Genomic DNA, 13,254 nt, shown 5'->3' with positions numbered 1-13,254 from the left:
ATGTTAGATTTTAAGTCATTTCAATGCTGTAACCTTTAACCCTATAATTGTTGTGAAACTTTAATGCCTAAAAGGTAACATTAGAAACTTTCCAGTGATGAACTTTAAAATGTGAACATGTCATTGCTAGGAAAACTTTTCATCTGCTCAGTCATGCATAATATAATTATAATGGCTCCTGTTCTAGTGAAATAACACTTCTACTCCTCTGCATTACTGCTCAGAAGAATTTTATGGTGCTTTTTTATTATTATTAAATCCAGTCCAATAAGACTTAAGGAGCATAGCCAAAAAGCTGTAGGAAATACCATTAATCTTTTCACACTTTTGTTGTTGTTCCCTGAGAAACTGAAATATTATAATCTAGTAGCATAAAAGTCTATTGTTTGATCCTTCATTTTTATAAATCCAAATAGTAAGCAATTCATGACAAATCTGTAAATCCAAAATGGTAAAGTCACTGGAGATTGACAAATTATTTTTGTGATGGCAAATAACTGCATGTGTTAGACATGATGATGATAAAGATTCTGAAATAACAAAAAGAGCAGATAAAGTGTAAAAAGTAATTTAAACGTGATAGCCATAAAAGAGAAGTTACTTAAGAAAACAGTGAAAAGTTTAGTTGAGGTTTAAATGTAGTTTTGAAATTGTATATTTATTATATAGATGTCATGTGGGCTTTGAAAACTAATCATTTTTCAACAGGAGTTAGATGACTTGCAGAGTTACTGGCTCAAATGCTGCTGGCCATAGCCAAATGAGCAGTTCCAGTCCCACTGAGGCTCTTCATAAGAGCAAGACAAGTAGGATTTGGCCTATTATTTATAAAGAAATGAAAGTGTATGGCCCAGTCATGCTCCCATTGAAACCAATGACAAAATTCCCATTGACTTTTATGGGAACATGATCGGGCCCTGAACCTTTCACAAAATAAATGTCAGCTATGTATATTGGGCTTTTATTCTTGGAGCAAATGATGTTGTTTAAAGTGGTTACATATATCTGAATGAAACCTGTATACAATCAATTACAATCCAATACATATCATATCCTGATCTAAGCATAAAGATCTGATAAATATTTTTTTTCAAAATTGAACAATATCGTGATATGTAAAGCAAAAAAAAAAAAAGCTGTAAACCAAATATTCTCAAACTACGTGACTATTGCTACAATTTTTTAGAATTATCACTTTAATGTCACAATCTAGCTGACTACTGAGGCTAGTCATGGCAGGAAGGGCTATAGAAGATCATCATCTGCTGACACACTAGGTGAATAATTCTGATCAGGTTGCAATGAAGACTGCACAACCTAAATCAGTGTAATATTACTTTCTAAACAATCAACCTAGTAATTGGGTATTGATTATCAAGGCCAGAATCCTTCTGGCCTTGCATGCTTAAAATGGACATGAAATGTGACACATGAAACGACTGGAGGTCTTGCAATGTTGTGACAACTGCTAGTAACATACCGAAAATTCTTCTTGAAACTTTAGGTTGTTGTCTGTGCAAAGTTCTTCAACATGTTGTAGGAAGGATTTCTTGCTTATTGGCCTAGAGGTAAAGACAGAGGGGTTAGACACATGTGAAAATTGGGTTTTGGTTTGTTTGTTTTTCAGTTAACTGCTAGCTTATCAAAAGAAATTGTTATCCAGTTTAATAATAATTGATATTTACAGAGATAAAATAACATTATATAAATCACTGACAGTGTGATTATTTGATTTGTTTAGAGCATTTCAAACTAAGAGAATCTTCTCGCTCAATTACTCCTCCTGATCTAGTTTTTAGCTTTAATGTCCTGTTGAGTGGCATTGTTTTTTTTAATAAATGTAGCATTCCAATGCAGAGTTTTGATATTAACCAAGTTTGTAAGATTATCATTGTAGTCTAAAGTACAATAATAACTCTTTGTCGCCCAGAAAACATTTTATACATTGCAAGGTTTTAGATGTATAAAATATTGCAGTGACCTCATTCTCATAATGACATGGTTTTTAAACCCCAAGGAGTTTAAATATCCCCATATTACTTCCCAAGCTAAAACACAGACATGCAGGCTTCACCCCAGAGAGAGAGAAAGCATTTCTCCAGTTACCATGCAATTAGTCATGCTTTTATGATTTATATGCAGCTTGGAGTTTTTTCTAATAAACATAGAAAAAGGAACCACACATTCACACGCAACAAACTAGTGAATTGATAGCCATAATATAAAAATCTTTAATCAACTTACTTGATAGATTTTCTATAACTAAGTAACCTGCAACAGAGATTGTGTTAAATGCAGTAAGTCGTGAATCAGAGAATAGAGTGCATTCTGATAAGGCTTTAGATGCAAAATTTAAATAACTAAAGAATCAGAGCTAAACTAATTTCTTCCATGGATTGGGATAATATTATATTTTAGATGTCTTGGATAACTGTGTTATTGAACTCTTACTTTATGTATTTATAAGTATAGCTGATGCAGTTTCAGCCTATTCTCTTCAGATCATTTTACCAATGTTCTGTTGTAAAAATGCTCATTGGCCCGAGAAATTCACACATCAGGTACACTGCTTTACTTACATTGGTCATTCCATTGTTTTGCATTAAGGATATAGTATAAAATGAAATGTGTTAATGTCATTCTTTTAGGGGGAAATTCAGAGACTCACTGTCAAGCCCAAGTAGCATAGATGAGCATGTGGTCTGGGAGACAAGGAAACTTGCTTCCCAGACCACATAGCGTCTCTGGGGATGGTCAAGAAGGCTACTCAGTGCACAAAGCCCTTTGTAGCTCCAAAATGTGCCCGTCTTTCAAATCTTTGAGTTTTATGACTATATAGAAGCTAAATGGCTAAAGCCAAAAGGTTTTCAAAAACCGGTGAGTAGGTTTCTAACTCCGTATTTAAGCCCCCTATATAAGTGGCCTAACTTCAATGGGAGTTTCATAGTGCTCAGCAAATTTGAAAATCAGGCTACATATTTAGGCTCCAAAGGCTGATCCTACAAGGGTATTTCATATTGACGTACACTGAAGGATCAGGGCCTAACTGTTCTATTTTCTTCTACATAGGTTCTTATACTGCGCTTACCATCGTAGTATGTGAGCACCTTCCAGACGTGCATCAAGCACTATCAATTTAGGGTCCTAATTTCAAAGTACTCAGATTTGCAAATCTTGCCTAAAAATCTCTAGCAAATTCAAATTCAAATGGAAAAATGTTGGTCCCTCAAAAATTTACACCTTTAACATTTTTCTCTTTAAAATTGCATATGCTTGGAAATTAAACTAATTAAAATGTATTTAACATATTTACCTCTGGAATGCTTTAAATAGTGTAAATAATCATATGGCTTTCCTTTAATAATCTTATTAAGAATTTGTTTTTAAGAAGCTGTACTTTAACATTTTTTAGAAAATCACTGTCTCCTATCCTTTGTAATAAATATATTTTAGAAAAAGAGAAATGAAAATATGAATGAGAAACAAAAACAATATTAAAACAACTGCAGAGCCATATACTATTAAATTATCTGCATAACACTAGAGAAGTTAATGTCAAGGCTACACTATATGTGCACTAGCGACATATTTTGTGTTGATATGGCTATTTTCTCAAAACAATGTAAACTGGCTAGTGCAACCAAATTACAGGAAATCTGTATCCAAAATAAGGCTTACAAAGAACTTGATTCTGTCCCATTGAAGTTAAAGGAAATTTTGGAACTGACTTCAGTAGGAGTCATAAACAGATAGCTAAGGGTTAATGTCTGTTTCACCTATAAAGGGTTAACAAACAGTGACCTGCAAACACCTGACCAGAGGACCAGTCTGGAGGAAAGCCTTTGTTTGTGGGTTTGGGGTTTGGCTTTGTTCTCTGGGTCCTGGACGGGACTAGAGGTGCAACCAGGTTTCTGCCAATCTCCCTGCTACAGTCTCTTATCTATTCAGAATTGTGAGTAAGAAAAAAGGCGGTTATAGTCTTTTAATTTGTTTTCTTATTTGCATATGTGTACTTGCTGGAAGTAGCTTAAATTGTGTTTCTGCTGGAGAAAGTTTCTTTCTATTGTTTATAAGTTGAAAGACCCTGTAACTGTTTACCATCTAAAGTGCAGAGATAAACCTTTTACTTTTTCTTTCTTTTTTATTAAAAGTTTTGCTTTTTAAGACCTGTTTGATTTTTCTCTCCTAATTAAGGCTCAAAGAAATTGAGTCTGTATATACCATGGAATTGGTGGGAAGCAAGGAGGGAAAGGTACATTTGTATTGCCTCTGGGTGAGGGGGAGAGAGAAACTTGATCTCTCTGTGTTGTGTTTCAAGGAATTGATTCACGGTATCTCCTAGTGTACCCAGGCAGGAAAGATCTGGGAAGAGGTAAAGAGATGGGAGGGAATGGTTTATTTCCCTTTGTTGTGAGACTCAAGGAATCTGGGTCTTGGGGTCCCCTGGGAAGGTTTTGGGGGGACCAGAGGGTATCAGGCCTTAAAAATTCCTGATTGGTGGCAGCGCTACAGAATCTAAGCTGGTAATTAAGCTTAGAGGACTTTATGCTAGTACCCATATCCTGGATGCTAAGGTCCAGATTTGGGAATTATACTTGACAGTAGGATTACACCCTAAGTGCCCAACCAGGACAGTTAAGGCAGAGGTACAAATCCAGAACGGGTTGAAAAAGGAAGTGAAGAATGATAAAGCACTAACACCTTCTGCATGACCACAGAACTTCCCTGTGGAGTCTGTTCACAAGACTGCATTTACTTGGCACACAAACCTTGGCAGCTTCACAGAACTAAAGTTTTTTCAAGGAAAGACTATTCTTAAATAATTACGCCAATGTATTGGGCACAGATGTGCTAGCCTTTGAACATCAGGCACTCCTCTCTCTTTATAATTTTATTGGACAAAATTCTTAGCAGATTCTGCAAAAAATGCTGCTTGCTCTTCCTTTATATTTAAATTCCCTATCTTCCCCAACGGAATAAAAGTCATGTCCCAATCAACATCTCAATAATTGCTGAGATTCTGTTGTCTTCACTCCCCTGAAACTGGTTGTGTTTAGTAACTTACTGCACTGGTAGCAGGGGTGGCTCCATGCCCCAGTATGCCAAGCGTGTGCTTGGGGTGGCATGCCGTGGGGGGCGCTCTGCAGGTCGCCGGTAGGGCGGCAGACGGCGCCGGTGGACCTCCTGCCGCCTGCAGGAGGTCCACCGGAGCCACCTGCTATCCTCCCAGCGACCGGCAGAGTGTCCCCTGTGGCACGCCACCCTGCTTGGGGTGGCAAAATGTCTAGAACCGCCCCTGACTGGTAGTTCTGTCATTTGGGAATTGACATTCAATTTACACATCACATGAGCATCCAGAATATGACACTTAGCGCCTTTGTGGTCAAGATATAGTGAACCCTACAGCCAAGAACACTGAGACAGGACCTTCATCAACATCCTTTGCACTCTCATTGGCAGTGCAGCAAGTGAAGCCAAGCACTGAATAGGCATGGAGACAAAACGTGTGTCCTTCTAACTCATGTATGTTGCTAACCAGAAGATTTCTATGTTCAGTTCTGGTCATCTGGCATCTTTCACAGGCACTAAATGTTTTTTAAGTAGTTGGGCTAATTGGGTGCCTAAAGTTTGACACTTACCTCCATAATTAGACACCTACATGAAGGGTCTGATTTTCAGAAGTACTAAGCTTTCACAGCTTCCTACGGAGTTAGAGGGGGGATACATAGGGGCTCAGTACCTGTGAAAATCTGGCCATTTAGTACCCATATGTGGATTTAGATGCGTGATCTGAGGCTTTTGAAACCTTGTTGTATAAGGAGCTTTACAATGAGTGAACTGTGCCATGATGAGTGTTCTCATCCAAAATAGCTCAATGGAGTTTTGCATAGCACAATGATGCTTGGTTGCAAACTTTCAGGGGTTTAAAAATGCTGCTTATTTTTCTCAATATTTCTAAAATTTAACACTGTGATAAGAGGTAACAGTTTTATCTTCTTACAGTATTTTTTAATGTACAAACACTAGTCTGCCAACAGTGCAGCTTCACTCACTTTCCAGTCTTCTGTATGAAACATCATGATGCAAATATCATCAGATCATGAAAAGTACAACTCATACTCAGACTGTAAAGTGACACTTCCCCTATTTCAGCAGGATAATTTAACATTTCCATTTAAAGGGGGGAAGTAAAGCATTCTCTGAACTCAGATTTTTGAGTTGCTTTAAATCAGATTTTCTTTTTAAACAGTGTATTGTTTCACATATGGGAGTTTTGAAGTCTATCAAAAATCTGAATCCCACTCAGGTTACTTCTGATTTGTGTTGGCAATGGTAACTGAAGACCATATAGTCACACAGACTCAGCTTTCTCTCTGGGTCAATCAGTTGAAATCTATAGGGAATTAAAACTTTGTCCAAATGGAAAACAACAGAAATTAATATGTAGACTAAAGGCTTAATTCATAAGCACCATTGACACTTGCTAGGAATAACTGAGGAACTAATTTTTAACAAGTTAATTGAGACCTACATAGGGCTTAACCCTTCATGAGTGATCAAGGGCGATGGGGAGAGGATACCAGGCTCATTCCCTTCAACTGCACAGTGGCCAGGCAACTTCTTGGTCCTTGGTACACTAAACTGAGGGAATGTAGCACTGACAGTTGCACTAGAACCTCTATAAAGGGCATGCAGTGGCAATGATAGCACCCTGCCCTCTTCACCTCAACCCCATCCACAGAAGAGCTGGGCTGGCATGGAGAAAGGGAGAGTATGCCCCATACTTTTTAACAGATGCTGCTGTTGTATGCATGTACCCCGAATCATAAAGTATTGTATCTGCCTCAGGCACAATGCATCCAGGAGCTGCTGCTAATATGAAGCCCCTCCTGTCTTATGCACACAACAGTACAGACAGAGACTTAAAACCATAACCTACTCCTGTCAATCCAAACGGTCTGGGTAAATGTCAGCCAGGTACTTTGTGAGTGGAGAAATGGCCTTTTGTTGTATATTTGTAGTGCCTACATCAGTGGTCCCCAAACTTTTCATCTGGTAGGCGCTAGATGAACTGTGGCAGCGGTGGAGCATCCGCCGAATTTCTGCAGCATTTCGGCGGCGATGCCTCTCGATGACATTGCTTGTCGGCGGCAAGCGGTGTCATCGAGAGGTGTCGCCGCCGAAATGCTGCAGAAATTCGGCGGCATTTCGGTGGATGCTTGACCGCCGGACAGGACGCGGGCGCATTTAGATGCCCCCACGGGCGCACCGTGTTGGGGACCCCTGGCCTAGATCATTCTGTGCGAGTTGTGTGCCAATGTCAGTTGTGGCAGGGTGGCTGCCACACATAAGGTAGCTATCATATGAGGCATGTTGGGTAGAACATCCTTTGAATGTGTAATGTTCATACAATACTTTCAGTGGATGCCTCAGCAGATCTCATAGCCCAGATGCTCACACTCGTCTTACACATGGTTTGCATGGACGGTGGGTGCAGTTAAAATATTTTGTTTTTAATCTTTTAACTGGTAGATAAACAAGATTTTATTAGTGTAAGTAGGTAGTCACTATACCTATAATGGAGAATACCGCCAGAACCAGTAATATCATATCTACTGGTCAACAAATAAAAGAATTCTTTGTAGGCCAGATTCTCTGTTCCTGTGCAGAAATGGAGGAGTAAGGATGGGACAATGGTGGCTTTAAGGTACCCCTGGATCTGCTCTATTCTTGACTGTGCCTCATGAGTACTATAATTTACACTCAGTTGTAACAGCCCCTCAGGGTTCTTCTGCAACCAAGAATAGTTACAGCACAATATTCTCAGGCCACGTCCTCTCCTTACCTCAGAAAATGCTTGGCATATCTCTATGCCAGGAGGTGCAAGGGATGGTAGTATTCCCTAAGGCCCATTTTCAGCAGATTTACAGAGCCTTTACATCACAGACATATGAAGGGACTGTAATAGAAGAAAGAATCTGTCCCTTTAACTGGACTGTAGATCATGACAGTGTTGATTATGAGAAAATGCTGTATGGTCTGTTTGACAAATTGGGGATATGTCTGTGTCAAATTGTAAATGCTATCTTGTTTGTGAATGCCATTTTGTTCCTTGGGCTCCTCCTGAGAAGCTGGTACAGATAAATTGAGCGCCATCAACTCTAAATGTCGCTCCACTACCAAATCCATCCACAAGAACAATGAACTCTCTACACAGGAGTTTGGATGGGAGCTGGGATGGAGTTTCTCAGCCAGGATAAATGACCAAAAGGGTCAGAGATTATATTTAAGTAGGACTTCAAGTGCCTCCAAGAGTAAAATGCCTGTGGTTATGAAATTCCTTTGCTAAGTCTGCTAGTCAGGAACTTTTCTGAGGCAACTTGTTTTGCTGAAAAATGCTTATTCATCTAAACCTAAACTGTTTGTTGAAAAGGGTTGAGGTTTTTTTGTTTGTTATTTGTTTGAAACAACTTTGTTATGAAATGTAACTTAATTAATATTAAAAATGTTTTTGAAAAGGCTGAAAATGAAATGAAATACTTTGATTGGCCAAAACCAATTTTTTTTTCAGTTTGTTGGTTCACAAAATTTTTTGAGATTTTGACTTTTTGGCCCAATTCTGGCTGGGAAAAAGTTTTGAAATCTTGGAAATTTTCACAAGATGGGAAAACCACTTCCCACCCTGTCCTACTTATTATGTGGACCTGTTCTGCATGTTCCTGACAATCTGAGCCAAATAATCTTCTATGCTAAGATTTGCTGGGCATAGGAGAATGGGTGGGTATGTGGGAAGGTTTGTAGGGTTACAGCTCTCTGATTCTGCGGGCCAACCTATGACACCCCAGCTCCAAGGCTACTCTAACTTACATCAAATGATGTATGGTAAGCCAGCTGACAACTGGCAGAGCACGGTGTTGTGCAACACACCCCTACACAGAAATGTGGGGGAGGGAAGAGTGGGGACAGGTGGTTGATGCAGGAACTGCTGTACATCAACTAAAATTGCCCCCATGGCGAGGGAATACTTAGCTAGCCAGTTATAGAACACTGTTTTCAGTGCTTCACATGATATAGGATAAGCAGGAAATGATACATAAGGACAGATTCCTTCCCCAAACAGGCTCATTTATGCTGCTTAGATGGCACAAATGATCTAGAATCTGGCAGTAACTTGCTAAGTATTCCCTCACTATTCGAAAAGCTATGGCAAGGCAATTGACTCTGTGAATGTGATAATTCAACCAACTCAGGACAGTGAGGAAGTGCAGAAATAGGAAGTAGTAACTATATTTTGAATGCACAATTCATTTGTGATGGTCTCAGTGCAATCATAAGCATGTAGCTAACATGACACCTTTACATTCCATATCACTCTTAATATATCAGACCCAGAAAGTGAAAGTGCCTCAAAATAAAGCAATTGGTAGGGTAACTAAAACTGCGGAATTACTGCTCAGTAATGACCTTGCTGTTCATAAATCACTTAACAAGCTGCACATATATGAAATATTACAATTTTGTAGCCTAACCTGCACAGTTTGATGTTGTATAAATCCAAACTGGCCATAATTTAGACAGAACAATGGTAAAGTGGAATCCTCCCATGTAACATGGGATTTGACCCCTTGGAATTTTTGTTGAGATCTTAATGGGATGCTTTCTGGTAGCATGGACAATACAACAGGCAGCTGAAGGGAAACAAAAGGATTTCTCCTGAATATGCAAATTCTAACTCTCGAAGTAAAGTGTAAGGCCCAGTTTTGAACTCCAATTGGTATATGCACTCTAATTGTGCTGTCTAATTTTTGTATGCCTGCTGAGGTGAGCCTGACATAACTTCTGTTAAAAATTGCTCTTCTTTGTTTTAAAATAGTTGCAGAATTATAGTGTCTTAACATTAATCACTGAGATCAAAGATGACATGTTGACAAATACAATCATTTGTCATTAGCATTACCATATAATAATATATGTTGCTAATACTAATTTCATCTTCATTACCAAGAACACACTTTGGAAAATTATTTACTTTGGACAAAGATCAACAAAGTATAGTAGCACACAAGTTACACAACATTATGGAAATCACACCAGGTCTCTTCAACAGTTCAATAACTTACTGGATGACAAATATCTCCTTGCGTCTAAAGAAAAATGAGGAGTATCTGGAAGTAAAATCCATTAATAATTTAGTACACAAACAAAAATGATACTGTTCTATTTTGCTAGCAATTTTCAAATGTATACGCTGTAGGAAACTTCTCAAATTAATGGACAGGGACATTTATCTGGTTTACAGCTACGAAGGTGCAAAGGGTTGTGTCTGTCTGTTGAAAGTGAACATCTCCATTACTGTTAATGGGTATTAGACTATATTATCTAAACAAAATGTGGCAAAATGTCCACACAGGATGCATTGCATTCATTTGCACCAGAGGATTCTCAGTATGTTTGACCATGTGCTGTAAGTGGCCACTCTTGAATGCACACAGTTGAACAACTTTATAATGCAATAATCCTTTTTTGCACCATACATATAGCCATAAAACATTCAAAATGAACAGGTCAACAGGTACAGGCTTTCATCTTCAAGCTACCCATAGTCTACAATAGTAAGGTGCTTAACTCCTAGGGCAAGGTAATCCTAGACTTCCAATCTTTAAGGAGATTGCTGCCACAGTGCTTCCCATTCTATGTGCTGTGTGACAGAGTAGGGAAAATACAGCCATGTCAATAACATTTCTCCATCATTTGCTAATTCAGTCATAGCCCACTGTTCAGAATTTTCATGATATCTATCTGTGGAATAATGTGGCAATTTCTGACTACCAAAAGGAACACAGTACAGCTTCCCTTCCAAACAATACACGGGGCAAGAGTCTCTGTCACTCTGTGAAAACCCAGGAAATCGGGCCAGTTGAGTAGCCTAGGGCTACCACATGCTTCTCCAGGGCCTGGGTGTATGAGTGTGGCCAGAGTGTTTTCATGTTCCAGAGAAACTCAGCTACAAAATAGGTCCCCTTGTGCTAAAACATTTTCTAAATGTCAATTAGAAAAAGACACGGTTTAAGGGTTTGGATCTTTTGGGATGTTTATAAGTTTGCAATCCACAGAAAATAGTGAGCCATCAAAATACTGAACAATTTCCCATGTTTAAAAAATTGCAGCTCCTTTTGCTATCAGAATTAAAGGATGATTTGCACTTAGAGTTTTATCTTATTGTAGCTTAGAGCTTTATCTTATAAAAGATGTGAAGATTAAGTAATATTCTACACGCTAGTCAGAAGTGTCTGGAGGATGGAGGGTACTCTTTGAAAGAGGATCTTAGTGACCTGTGTAAATAAGAACACCACAAACACTTCCAAACAAGCAAAGGTCAGAATGGGGTCATGGCTACAGATCCTTTGGACTACTGCTTTGCCTAAGGAGTATGCTTACCGAGTAAATCTCTCATCCTTCAGTTCCAGGTCTGCCACTGTGATCAACTGATCCAGCTTGAATTTAGTGTCAATAATTTCTGCATCCCGTGGGGAGTAGGTGCCTCCCTCTTTTTGCTTTTGTCGGATTCTAAACAAAGATCATAACAAAGTTGAAAGTGAATGAAAAAGAATATTCAAATGATTTATTAATTACACATGAATTAGCAGGATAGAAGGATAGATTCAGCCTTTCATAGAACTAGGAGTAGAGAAGCTCTAGAAAAATGATGATACTTCCAATTTTCATTCTGTAATGAGCATAGCAAAACCAGTAACATTTTACCCATCTGTTTGAACATTTTTGTCAGCATGAATTTTAGCCCCATTTTACTGGCAAAATTCTGACAATAGAGAAAGTTTGCCCCAGAAATTATTACTACTTGGACCTGATTTTCCTCTCATTTTCACTAGTGTAAACCAGAAGTAATTCAACTGAATACAATGGAGTTATACTAGTGTAAAACATACATGAAAAGAGAATTAAGCTCTTATACTTAACTCCTTTGTAAACTCTTGATCTCCATTTCTTATTTTCCTTCAATGCTGTAGTGAATTAGCAGTGGCAGCATAGCACCTATGGCTAGTGAGCGAATGAATGTCATTCATGCAGCAGTTTGCCTCCTTCTTCAACTAGGCATCTATGCATGCTATAGGTTACCTCATCTAGTATCAGATTTTTGATTTCTCAAATACAGGTGTAATTCCAGACTAGCTCTATTCATTTCAATGGAGCTACTCTGGAATTTCACCAGTGTCACTGAGAACAGATTTTGACTGGCTGACTTCAAATCAAGTTGCTCACCCTCTGAAGTGGATGATAGTAAGTTTCTATATGATAAAAAATGGTATTAAAATGCAATTTAAGATATCAGGCTGGTTACATATGGTTCTATGTACAGGATTTATTTCTTCTATATGTAAAGACATATTTGCATACAGATGAAAAAGAATGTCTAGTACTGTATATACAAAGAAGTCTTACCTTGCAAAAGCATAGATTGCCATCACAAGAAGAATTATGGAAAGTATACACAAAGTAACTGCAAGTATTATTTCTACAGCTCTTTCTGACAGTCCCTCACCTGCAACAGAAAGTGGGCAATACTGGGATTGAATATTTGAAGAACAAATATCTGAAGACTGGATTGTCCTTTGACTACTTTTGCAAACAAAATGGAAACAATCTGCAAAACCCTGTACAGAGATGAACCTCTTGGGTCAAAGGGTATCAGGTCCCATACCAAAGTTTTGGAACAGTAATATAAAATCTGTTTTGCTTCTGGCATTTGCTTATTTATATCACTAATAAAAATACGGTCAAGCAGTAATAATAAACATTTGGTTCTCTAGCCACATATGCAGTTTTTCACAGATGCTCTTTGGGTTTGTCTGCACTAGACTTTACCTTCAGCTAATTGATTGTTAATTAACTTGACATAATTAATACCTTTGTAAAGACTAGTGTAGACACTACCAGCATTGGCTGAACCTTCAGGTAAATTACAAATATGAGTAGCCTGGAACAAATGACCGGGGAATGTCCAGAGTAGAGCTGTGTGAATAACAGATTTTTTTGGCTCACTGGCCAGACTGAAAAATAAAAAAAAAAAATAAAAAAAAATTCAGATCTACGAAATTTGTTCAAAATTTTCAGTGAACCAAAAACTCATGAAAAATTGTTCTGTTGAAACTGAAAGAAACGTTTTGGTTTTTTTTCAATTTTTTAAAAAATGTTTTCCAATTTTTTAAATAAAATTGAAGAACATTTTGAAAG

The 13,254-nt window shown here is 38.1% G+C and overlaps 1 protein-coding gene across 1 annotated transcript in view; it reads right to left on the bottom strand.

Annotated features, from left to right (window-relative positions):
- PTPRQ (protein tyrosine phosphatase receptor type Q) overlaps window positions 1–13,254 on the bottom strand; it is a 155,741-nt gene that overhangs the window by 21,887 nt on the left and 120,600 nt on the right. Inside the window, exons 34-37 of the mRNA XM_050935707.1 lie at window positions 12,463–12,562; window positions 11,440–11,568; window positions 2,245–2,271; window positions 1,481–1,562 (exon numbers count right to left, since the gene is read on the bottom strand). Coding sequence (XP_050791664.1) covers window positions 1,481–1,562; window positions 2,245–2,271; window positions 11,440–11,568; window positions 12,463–12,562 — 338 coding nt within the window. The remainder of the gene's footprint in view (window positions 1–1,480; window positions 1,563–2,244; window positions 2,272–11,439; window positions 11,569–12,462; window positions 12,563–13,254) is intronic.

The sequence above is a fragment of the Gopherus flavomarginatus genome, chromosome 1, assembly GCF_025201925.1.
Source record: "Gopherus flavomarginatus isolate rGopFla2 chromosome 1, rGopFla2.mat.asm, whole genome shotgun sequence".
In the NCBI taxonomy this organism is placed as follows: Eukaryota; Metazoa; Chordata; order Testudines; family Testudinidae; genus Gopherus; species Gopherus flavomarginatus.
This window is presented reverse-complemented; position numbering and strand designations above follow the sequence as displayed.